Source organism: Scyliorhinus torazame, chromosome 4, assembly GCF_047496885.1.
Source record: "Scyliorhinus torazame isolate Kashiwa2021f chromosome 4, sScyTor2.1, whole genome shotgun sequence".
NCBI classification, from domain to species: domain Eukaryota; kingdom Metazoa; phylum Chordata; class Chondrichthyes; order Carcharhiniformes; family Scyliorhinidae; genus Scyliorhinus; species Scyliorhinus torazame.
Genome location: NC_092710.1, coordinates 108468529 through 108480936, shown reverse-complemented (window position 1 = coordinate 108480936; position 12408 = coordinate 108468529). Strand labels below are relative to the sequence as shown.

The 12408-nt window shown below is 46.9% G+C and overlaps 1 protein-coding gene across 2 annotated transcripts in view; it reads left to right on the top strand.

The window, feature by feature from the left end:
* Positions 1-12408, top strand: part of ppil4 (peptidylprolyl isomerase (cyclophilin)-like 4) — a 76651-nt gene that overhangs the window by 25141 nt on the left and 39102 nt on the right. For both annotated transcript variants that reach the window (XM_072498452.1, XM_072498451.1), the window contains exon 5: positions 1752-1894. In XM_072498452.1, coding sequence (XP_072354553.1) covers positions 1752-1894 — 143 coding nt within the window. The remainder of the gene's footprint in view (positions 1-1751; positions 1895-12408) is intronic.

Sequence of the window (12408 nt, the reverse complement as noted above, 5' to 3'; positions counted from 1 at the left end):
CTGATACCTACCTTTCCTAGTGAAGATTAACAGTCAGCACAGGAATCGATTGGCCACCCTTTGAACTTATTTCAGCCTCTGATGTCAAATTTGGTTTTTGAACAAACTTGTAACATAAGCTGCCTTTGTGAGAAAGTGGCTATGGAAAGGCAGGTCACTTCTCATACTAATACTGAAGTGTCAGTGAAAGGGGATGCTGGACAGGGACCTTGCTATGAGCTTTTTAAGGTACTAACCACCTCATTGTGTTCTCTCTCAATTGCATATCTGTGCATGAATCAACACACGCACATATACACACGCTGCTGTATGTCATTTAATTGCATCACGACGAGCATCACGGTGGCGCAGTGGTTAGCTCTGCTGCCTCACGGCGCTGCGGTCCCAGGTTCAAACCCGGCTCTGGGTCACTGTCCGTGTGGAGTTTGCACATTCTCCCCGTGTTTGCGTGGGTTTCACCCCCACAACTCAAAGATTGCAGGGTGGTGGATTAGCCACGCTAAATTGCTCCTTAATTGGAAAAAATGAATAGGGTACCCTCAATTTATATTTTGCATTATGATTACTGGGGAGCAGAAAGTAAAAGTACTTTAATTTTGGCCTAACCAGGGCCGGCGGCTGGGTGGTGCAGTGGTCATCACTGCTGCCTCACGGTGCCGAGGACCCGGGTTCGATCCCAGCCCTGGATCACTGTCCGTGTGGAGTTTGCACATTCTCCCCGTGTCTGCGTGGGTTTCACCCCCACAACCCAAAGATGTGCAGGGTGGATTGGCCTTGCTGAATTGTCCCTGAATTGGAAAAAAAAAATTGGATTGTTTAAAATTATTTTTAAAACCTTTGGCCTAACCTTATGACTAGATTGTGCGGATAAACAACCTATAATTTGTAATAAAGAGAAATAGGTATTTATGTACATAAACACCCATTTTGAGATATTTAGTTTGTTGTCCATTTATCATATGAACTTTCATTAGGCTTAAAAGTGATTTGGCAAAACTCCGATTATGACAATATTTAAGTGAAAAGTTACATTTCTAAAAATAATGAAGCCAGTCTAAAGGGTTGGGACCAAAGATGAGCTTTATTACACAATCATAATGCAGCCAATTTCTCAATGACGTGCACATTTTCTTGAAATTATGAAATCGAATTTCAAATCATGTATTCATCAGTTTGGTATCTGAAACAACAATGTATGAGGATTCCATATCAATTTGGATTCTGGAGTGGATGGGTTGTGTAGCTGACAATAGAAAGGATGTGTCCCTGTCAGATTGAGGGACACATCCCAGAGTAGTCGGCACAGGAAATGTGGCCTAAAGCACACTCACTAAGACATGTTAACCATTTGAAACTATGGGTGATATGGCTAGTATTTCAATATTTTTAAACTGGAGTTCAGTGTTTTGTGTTTCTATTGACAGCACCTGTAAAGTAGCAATGTAAAGTCAATGTAAAGTGCCTACAGATCATTTAATAAACCTTATTGCATATTTTCTTGAGGGCATTAATTAATTGCTTTTGTGATATACATCCTTGGCAGGAAGCAGGAGACTGCCTATGACATCATGAATGACAGCATGATAAAAATCTTATGTGGTCAGCACATTATTTTTCTAGAACCAGTCAATCATAGCCTTGTGTCTGTGATGTATCATTGCGAGAACGAAGAAAATCTTTCAAGTTGCCATCTTTTACTCACCTTCTCCTCATTCTACTCTTGCACCACTACCCCTCCTTGACCCCACCAGTTTTTGATTACTGCAGGAGAAAACGTGGATTACCTTGATGGTGTACATACAGTGTTTGGTGAGGTGACTGAAGGCATGGATATCCTGATGAAGATCAACGAGACCTTTGTTGACAAGGATTTCTGTCCCTATCAAGATATTAGGTCTGTGCTGTTAAATTATATAGATAGAAATATATAGCAAAGAATGCATTGACAGGACCTAGTTTCTTTTAATATTTGCTGCAACTTTTAGATATTAAAGAAAATGTCAGAATAAATGTTATGATCTCAGTAGAGATCGTTAAAAGTTTTTCTTCATTTTTTGTTTGTAAATCCAAAAACCCAGATATTTACTAAAAGAATGAAGCCACAAGATTCACAGTTTAAAACAAAATAATTTTATTATACAAAAATCAAACATGAATACTATCATAACTATAGTCTATCTTAACCAGTCACTTATGTTAAAGATCATAGAATTTACAGTGCGTAAGGAGACCATTCGGCCCATTGAGTCTGCACCAGCCTTGGAAAGAGCACCCATGCCTCCAGTGACCCTACCTAACCTTTTGGACACTAAGGGGCAATTTAGCATGGCCAATCCACCTAAGATGCACATCTTTGAACTGTGGGAGGAACCCATAGCACCCAGAGGAAACCCACGGAGTCACAGGGAGGAAGTGCACACAGACAGCCACTCATTTACCTTCATAATTTATACATTTTCAAAATTTTGAAAGTACAGTGCCGACAGTTATATCTGACGTGTCCCCAAAAAATGCAAGACCGTTTCTTGTCAAATATTGGAAGATTTAAAAAACAAAAATTGGAGTACACAATTTTTTTCCCAATTAAGAGGCAATTTAGCATGGCCAATCCACCTACCCTGTCCATCTTTGGTTTGTGAGGGTGAGACCCACACAGAAACAAACTCCACATGGACAGTGACCTAGGGCCGGGATCAAGCCTGGATCCTCAATGCCGTGAGGCAGCAGCGCTAACCACTGAGCCACCGGGCCACCCATAAATATTGGAAAATTAACCACAACCTGAATATACTTCAAAGATTCATATAAAAGTAGAGACTTCTTGGGCCTTCAGCTGCGGCCCGGTTCCGCCTTCAAATCTCTTCCAACTGTCACAGTTGTAGACACCCATTAAACACGGGCATGGCCATTTTGTCTTGAACGTGGCCAATTCAGGTCAGAACTCTCCAGGTACTAAAGTTCATTAACTCCGGAGTCTTGTATCTATAAACTCCCTTTCTCTTCTCAATTTGGCTATCCGACTCGCTTTTGTCAGGTACTTCAATTTTAAAAACTCTGAGCCATCACACAGATTTTCAACTGAATTCTCCTTGAAAGAAATGGTCCCTCAAACCAGTTTGCTCCAAACCAAAAACCCTACTTGAAACATAATCAAGCACACAATCTACTTCTCCTGTAATTAACTTCTCGTTGACTGTTATTCTATTGTTTATCTCCCAGACAATTTGGTCACATGATCATTTACTGGACGCAAGGTGCTCTACCAGAAATCATCTCCCAGAGAAGTAGAGTTCTTTTTAAAAAAATATTTTTATTCTCCTTTTTCACATTTTCTCCCAAATTTACACCCAGCAACAATAATCAGTAACGAATGCAATGTCAATCCCCATATCAACAACAACAATCCCATCCTCCCACCAAACCCCCAACAGCAGCCCGCATGTTAACATAAGCAAATAACAAAGAGGAAACAGGTCTCACCCATAGTCACCATTAACACATACAGCCCCCTTCCCCCGACCCTCCCAACTCTCTCTCTCTCTCCCCCCCACCAATATTCGATGTAATCCAAATTTTCGAAAGTACATAATGAATAGCGGCCATGAATTGTAGAACCCCTCCATCCTTCTCCTCAGTTCAAATTTGACCTTCTCAAGAGTCAAGAATTCCAGCAGGTCCCCCGCTAAGACAGGGCACAGGGTGGAGAGGTTGATCTCCATCCTAACAGGATCTGCCTTTGGGCGATCAACAAGGCAAAGGATACAACATTTGCCTCCGCATCCGTTTCCAACCCCGGCTGGTCCAATACCTCAAATATGGCCTCCCGAGGTCCCGGGTCCAAATTCACGTGCACCACTTTAGAGAACACCCTAAAAAGCTCATTCCAGTAATCCTCCAGCTTTGGACAGGACCAAAACATATGAACGGGGTTTGCAAACCCCCCCCCGCAACGTTCACACACCTCTTCTACCCCCTCAAAGAGCCGGCTCATCCTCCCCCTTGTAAGCTGTGCACTATATACCACCTTCAGCTGTATCAGCCCCAACCTCGAGCACGAGAGGCATTCACCCTCCAGAGCACCTCACACCAGAACCCCTCCTCCATACCCTCTCTCAACTTTCCTCCCACTTTGCCTTGATCCCTTCCAGTGGTGCCTTCTCCTTTTCCAAAATAGCCCCATAAACCGCCGACACTACCCCCTTCTCCAGTCCCCCTGTCGTCAGCAAGAAGTCTAGTTCTTAACGGTTCTATCACCCCAATATAAAAAATATAGGTTTCCCCGAAAAGCATATAGGTCATCACAATACACATAATGTCACTATTGAAGTCTCATTTGACCTTGCAGCATGGTTGAACTTGTTTTAAATCACTGGGTTGTTTAATGGAAAATGACTTGGACTTCTGACAGATTGTTTTTGTTTTTAGCTTGCCCAGATCTTCTAGCTGGTCAAATGCTGCAAGTTGTTTCTGTTGGCTTCTATTTAGTTCTTGAAGAACAGTACCATTGGAATGGGTCATGTGTGAAAATACTGCCCAGGAGTCCAAAGTTGAGTTAGATTGTGTATATGAACATAAAGCTTACATTGAATTTACAGCACAGAATTGGTTTATGGTCGATAAAAGCCTCCCTCTTACTCTATTCATCGATTATTCCTTTCACCTTCATGTACTTATCTAGCGTCCCCTCAAGTACCTCTGTTATTTGCCTCATCCACCCCTGTGGTAGCTCATTCCACATTCTTAATCTTGGAATCCATTCAATCATCAATATTGTTTCTTCAGCATTAGTTAACTTCTCCAACCACAAAATGTTTGTACCGTTTTCCAAGCTCCCCGTGGAAAACTGCCACTATAATCTTTCACCTTCTTTCCCAATAGATATTGGGATTGTCGATTGTCCATTTCCTTTTTAATAATGGCCCCTAACAATGGCACATGTGGAGAAGCCAAGCAGCAGTTGAGGGGCGGTTATGTCAATAGCAGTAAACTTACCAAAGTGACAGCAGGCACTTAATGAGCCCCCAGCACTACACCTGATGCAGTTCCAACTGATAGCATTAGCGGGCTCCAGTGGAGGTGGTGAGTTCTATAAATCATTGATAGCTTCTCATTGGGCGCACATTCACCAAACACACCAAATCCCTTTGGAGAAACATTTACAAGCAATATGCAGAAGCACATCAATTGCAAGGGAAAAAACAATTTGAGACTTAACATCTCAAGCACTGGAAACAATCTACCCATAGATTCCCTACAGTGCAGAAGGAGGCCATTTGACCCATTGAATTTGTACCGACCCTCCGACAGAGCACCCTATCTAGGCTTAATATCCCGCTCTATCACCGTAACCCCATCTATCCTTTGGGCACTTGGGGGTAATTTAGCATGGCCCATCCATCTAACCTGCACATCTTTGGACTCATTCACAAAATTATTTTACTTTTGATGGTAGACATTTCTCATAAATAGTGCTGCAAAGGAGTTTTTAAAAAAAACATATTGAACAAGGATAGGTGGGGTTACGGTGATAGGGCGGGTGATTGGGCCTAGGTAGGGTGCTCTGTCGGAGGGTTGGTACAGACCCGATGGGACGAATGGCCTCCTTCTGCACTGTAGGGATTCTTGGGTAGATTGTTTCCAGTGCAGCTCCTAGCAATAAAAAGTTATAATGGATACAAATGCTGAATGTACTGAACTGAATGCTGCTGTCCTTCCACGTCTTGCTGATGCTCCTGATTGAAGTCTGTTGTGCAGTTCCTGTATATGGTAGTATTGTACGAAAAACTTTTAAACAAGTTAATCCAATTGACCAGTCCACCTACCAGAAGAATTGCTTTAAGTACCTCAACTCTTTTGTCAGTGAGGATCCTAATTCGTGACAGACATAGCTTTACCCTTTTTTGTTTGAAATGTTTCAAATTATCCTGTAATTTGAAATAGTAAGTTAAATAAAACAGCTAAGTTGGTTTTCCAGAGGTACCCTCCATGACTACAACTTATAGCACATAGGATCAGGAAATAAATGGTACAGTACAGTAAGAGACCATTTGCCCATTTTGGTCTGTGTCGTTCTATGAAAAAATTATCCAATTAGTCCTACTTGCCCATCTCTTTCTCAAAGCCCTGTAAGTTGTTGTCCAGCTTTGCTCTGAAACAATTATTTCATTCCCACCGTTCATTTGTAATTTTATCTATTAACAGTTCTTCCCAGTCCATTATGGTCAGTTTTCTACTTCAAAGTCAATTGTACCTAAATTTAGAACCTTGGTTTATGACTCATCCCTGTGAATATCCTATCCAGCCATACATCCCCTTGCTTTAAAAAGCTTTCTCCACTCAGGACTGGACTCAAAGACCAGGGGGTTAGCGATCTTGATCAGCAAAAGAGTGGCATTCGAGGCAGGCAGAATAGTGTCAGACACTGGGGGTAGGTACATAATGGTGAGCGGGAAGCTGGAGAGGGTGCGAGTGGTACTTGTGAACATATATGCTCCGAATTGGGACGAGGTGGAATTTATGAGGCGGGTGTTAGGTAAGATCCCAGACTTAGAGTCACATAACCTGATCATTGGAGGAGACTTCAACACAGTCATTGATCCGGAATTGGACCGGTCAAAATCCAGGACAGGGAGGAGGCTGGCTGCAGCAAAGGAATTGAAGGGTTTTATGGAACAGATGGGGGGAGTAGACCCATGGAGGTTTGCACGGCCGAGGTCGAAGGAGTTTTCCTTTTTTTCACATGTCCACAAGGTATACTCTCGCATCGACTTTTTTGTTCTGAGCAGGGCGCAATACCGAAGGTGGTGGATACTGAGTACTCGGCAATTGCAGTGTCGGATCATGCCCCGCACTGGGTGGATCTACGGGTTAGTGTGGAGAGAGGGCAACGCCCGCTGTGGAGACTGGATGTGGGGTTGCTAGTGGACGAGGCGGTCTGTGGGCGGGTTAACAAGTCCATCCAGAACTACCTGGAAACAAATGATACGGGGGAGGTCTCTGCAGCGACGGTCTGGGACGCTTTGAAGGCAGTGGTCAGAGGGGAACTAATCTCGATACAGGCCCACAGAGAAAAGGTGGAACGGGCTGAGAGGGATAGATTAGTGGAGGAGATACTCCAGGTGGACAGGAGATACTCGGATGCCCTGGACGCATCCAGGAGATACTGAGGGAGCCGCGGAGGTTACAGGTGGAGTTTGGGCTGCTGACCACAGGGAAAGCAGTGGAACAGTTGAGGAAGGCAAGGGGGGCGATCTATGAGTATGGGGAAAAGGCAAGCAAAATGTTGGCGCACCAGCTCAGGAAAAGAGAGGCGGCCAGGGAGATAGGCAAAGTAAAGAGTAGAGACAGTAATACTGTCCTGGACCCAGCAGGGGTGAACAAGGTGTTTAAGGACTTTTATAGTAAATTATATGAGTCAGAACCCCCGGCTGGGGTGGAGGGGATGAGGCAATTTCTGGATCAGTTGAGGTTCCCGAGGGTGGAGGAGGACCTGGTGGAGGGGCTGGGAGCCCCAATTGAGATTGAGGAAATAATCAAGGGGCTGGAGGGCATGCAGTCGGGCAAGGCTCCAGGGCCTGACGGCTACCCGGTGGAATTCTATAAGACGTTTTCAGAGATATTGAGCCCACTGCTGGTGAGGACATTTAACGAAGCAAGTGAGAAGGGACCTCCCCCGAACAATGTCGCAGGCCTCGATTTCATTGACCTTGAAATGGGCGAAGGATCCGGAGCAATGCGGGTCATACAGGCCGATTTCTCTACTGAATGTGGATGCAAAACTGCTGGCTAAGATACTGGCCACAAGGATAGAGGACTGTGTCCCGGGGATGATAGGGGAAGACCAGATGAGATTTGTTAAGGGCAGGCAACTCCAGGCCAATGTTCGAAAGCTTCTAAATGTTATGACGCCCTCAGGAGGAGAGGAGGCGGAGGTGGTGGTAGCGATGAATGCGGAGAAGGCTTTTGATCGGGTGGAGTGAGGCGCTGGGAAGGTTTGGGTTTGGAGAGGGCTTTATTGACTGGGTGCGGTTGCTCTATCAGGCACCAGTAGCGAGTGTGCGTACGAACCAGCTGAGGTCGGTATTTTGAACTACACCTGAGGGACGAGGCAAGGGTGCCCCCTCTCCCCATTACTGTTTGCTCTGGCCATAGAGCCATTGGCCATGGCGTTAAGAGCCTCTAGGAACGGGAAAGGACTGGTTCGGGGTGGGGTGGAGCACCGGGTCTCGCTCTACGCAGGTGACCTGCTCTTGTACATTTCGGACCCGTAGGATGGGGAAAGTAGACATAGACATAGAACATACAGTGCAGAAGGAGGCCATTCGGCCCAACGAGTCTGCACTGACCCACTTAAGCCCTCACTTCCACCCTATCCCCGTACCCCAATAACCCCTCCTAACCTTTTTTGGTCACTAAGGGCGATTTATCGTGGCCAATCCACCTAACCTGCACTTCTTTGGACTGTGGGAGGAAACCGGAGCACCCGGAGGAAACCCACGCAGACACGGGGAGAACGTGCAGACTCCACACAGACAGTGACCCAGCAGGGAATCGAACCTGGGACCCTGGCGCTGTGAAGACACAGTGCTATCCACTTGTGCTACCGTGCTGCCCTCTAATGCGAAGTAATGCGAATCTTGGGGGAATTTGGCAATTTTTCGGGGTATAAATTGAACATGAGGAAAAGCGAGATGTTTGCGATCCAGGCAAGAGGGCAGGAAAAGAGACTGTGAGAGCTGCCGCTTAGAATGGTAGAGAAGAGCTTTCGATATTGGAATCCAGGTGGCCTGGAAATGGGAGGTACTACACAAGTTAAACCTATCCCGGTTGGTAGAACAAATGGAAGGGGACTTTAAGAGATGGGACATGCTGCCGTTATCACTGGCGGGGAGGGTACTGCCCGTGAAAATGACGGTCTTCCCCAGATTTCTGTTTGTCTTCTAGTGCCTCCCCATCTTCATCCCGAGGGCCTTTTTCAAGCGGGTGAATAAGATTATTTCAGGCTTTGTGTGGACGAGTAAAACCCCGCGAGTGAAGAAAGTGTTGCTGGAGCGCAGTCGGGCGGAGGGTGGGTTGGCGCTGCCGAACTTCTGCAATACTACTGGGCGGCTAATATAGCCATGATTAGGAAGTGGGTAGTGGGGGAGGGGGAGGCATGGGAGCAGATGGAGGCGACGTCATGTAAAGACACCAGTTTGGGAGCATTAGTAACGGCACCTCTGCCGTTCTCGCCGGCCCGATACTCCACAAGTCCGGTGGTAGTGGCGGCTCTGAGGATCTGGGGGCAGTGGAGGAGATATGAGTGGAGGGAGCATCGATTTGGACCCCAACTTATAACAACCACAGGTTTGTACTGGGTAGGCTAGATGGCGGGTTCTGGAGTTGGCAGAGGGCAGGAATTAGAAGGATGGGGGATCTATTTATAGATAGGAGCTTTTCCAGCTTGAAAGCTTTGGAGGATAAATTTAAATTGCCAGCAGGGAATGGTTTTAGGTATTTGCAGGTGCGTGACTTCCTGAGAAAACAGGTGCCGGCCTTTCTGCTGCTGCCGCCATGGGGGATACAGGATAGAGTCGTTTCCAGTACCTGGGTGGGAGAGGGGAAGGTTTCAGATATTTACCAGGAGCTTTCTGAGGCGGAGGAAACTCCGGTGGAGGAGCTTAAGGGCAAGTGGGAGGACGAGCTAGGAGGAGAGATAGAGGCGTGTCTATGGGTGGATGCCCTAAGCAGGGTTCATACCTCCTCATCGTGCGCCAGGCTTAGCCTGATACAATTTAAGGTAGTCCACCGGGCACACATGACAGTGGCTAGGATGAGCAAGTTTTTCGGGGTAGGGGATAGGTGTGCGAGGTGCACGGGAAGCCCAGCCAATCATGTCCACATGTTTTGGGCATGCCCGAAGCAAGAGGAGTTTGGCAGGGTTTTGCTAAGGTAATGCCCACGGCGCTAAAAACACGGGTGGAGCCGAGTCCGGAGGAAGCGATCTTTGGAGTGTCGGAAGATCCGGGAGTTCAGGGGGCTTAAGAGGCCGACGTCCTGGCCTTTGCTTCCCTGGTAGCCCGGAGACGGATCTTATTAATGTGGAAGGACTCAAAGCCCCCGAGTGTAGAGACCTGGGTTTGTGACATGGCTGGGTTTCTCAGTCTCGAGAAAATAAAGTTTGCCTTAAGAGGGTCAATGTTAGGGTTCTCCCGGAGGTGGCAGCCGTTCATCGACTTTCTCGGGGAAAATTAAAAACGTCAGCAGATGCAGTATTCCAGAGGGTGGGGGGGACAACGGGAAAGGGGGAGGAACCATAGACCGATCCAGAGGGCAATAAAATGCACATGGGGTCAAATTTTCAAATTCCTTAATAAAATATTATTAAAAAGCTTTCTCTTATTTGATTTCCTCAAATTGAGCTTTTACCCTTGGGATAAAAGATATGATGTGTATTATTCTATGGAGGTAATCTTCTATTACACTCATGTTATTGGAATAACGGTGTTGATTCTGCAGTTTGGGAAAATGGGTAAGGCAAAGTCATGCAAAATCAATTAATTCCACAATGGAGGTTGCATTGTTCCAGAATTCATCATTCCCCAGGTTGGAAAGAAGTACCAAGCTGTCGGTCTCTGAGATTATGGGAATAGGAAATACTGGAAGAATTGTTGATGCTTAGTTCAGAACTCTATATTAATGTCAGGAGTTCAACAGTTGCTGTAGTCCTCAATAATCCTTCCCCCCGAAAGAAAATCCACACTTCATCTGTTTTCTGTTTGTGGAACTCCTGTTTGAGATGGTGTGGTTACCTGAAACTATACCTTGTGTGCAGAGAATTAAAGAACAGGCATAATCTTATTGCAGCAGATTTGCTGGAGCATGCATTGGATGTTGGAAATATATTGTTTGCGAGACTTCCGGGTGCGGCTATGCAGAGCTAGGTCGCATATTCGGCAGCTCCTGCTTGGAACGGACTTTTGGGCTCTTTTACAGGGCCCCCACGGCATTTGTTTGACATTTCCCGGTGTGGGAAGAAGGCGGCAATATTCCCCCGACAGTGTCCCCCAGGAAGGGTATGTCTCTTGGTTGCCAGACACATGCAGAAACAGTGAAAGATTTGGCTGCAACTACAGGATAAACAGGGCCTCTTCCAGCATGCAGGCGGGGGAAGGGCAAGCTTAAAGCTGCAAGCTGACCTGAGGGCCTGTATCAAAGGTGAATTCTAGCAGCAGAGGGAACAACTGTGAAAAGACCTCATCAAGGCCACTGAAGGGACTTCCGGTTGCGGTGATGCCTAGCTAGCCGCACGCTTCGGCGGCTCCAGCTCCGACGGACCTTCGGGCTCTTTTAAGAGCCTCAACGGGGAATTTTTCGACGACGCAACCCGGTGTGGGGCGTGTGAGAAGGGAGTCCCCCCCAAACGAAGGAGGAAAAAACCGGCGGCGGCGGCTGCAGCGCGAGGAATCGTCGACCAAAGGGTCAGAAAGAGAGAAGTACAAGATGGCGGCGGAGAAAGCGCAGGCGACATGGGGGCCTGAGCATGAAATTGTGAGACGGTGCGTGGAGCTGCTGAAGAGGGAGGTGCTGACCCCGTTGCTACAGGCAATTGAGGGGCTCAAGGAGACATTAAAGACCCAGGAGACAGAGCTCCGTGTGGTGGAGCAGAAGGTGACAGATATTGAGGACGAGATCCTGGGCCTGGCGGTTAAGACACAGACGCACGAGGCACTTCATAAAAAGTGTACTGAAAGGATCGAAGCCCTAGAAAATGGAGCGCGAAGGAAGAACCTTCGGATACTGGGTCTCCCTGAGGGTGTGAAAGGAGTGGACTGTGGAGCGTACGCAAGTACGATGCTGAGCTCACTGATGGGTGCTGAGGCCCCTACGGGCCCCTTGGAGGTGGAGTGGGCAAATCGGATTCCGGCGAGAAGACCAAAAGCGGGAGAACCACCCAGGGCGATAATCGTGCGATTTTACCGCCTTAAGGATAGAGAAGAGGTCCTGAGATGGGCTAAAAAGGTGCGGAGTAGCAGATGGGAGAATGCAGTGGTACGGGTATACCAGGATTGGAGTGCGGAGGTGGCGAGAAGGAGGGCGAGCTTCAACCGAGCCAAAGAGGTGTTGCATAAAAGGAAGGTGAAGTTCGGGATGCTGCAGCCGGCAAGACTATGGGTCACGTATCAGGAGAGACACCATTATTTCGAGACGGCGGAGGAAGCATGGACCTTCATCAAAGAAGAGAAATTGGATCGGAACTGAGGGACTGATGCTGCAGGAAATGTTATTGTTAATGTTACGGTGGAAGTTAATTGAGAAGTAAACAGGGAAGGGGGAGACATTGGGGAAATGTGGGCGCCGGTGAGGGGGGAAAGACGGGACATAGTTGGAGAATGGGGAAGGGGAGGGGGAGGGGAAAGGGAGCTGCGC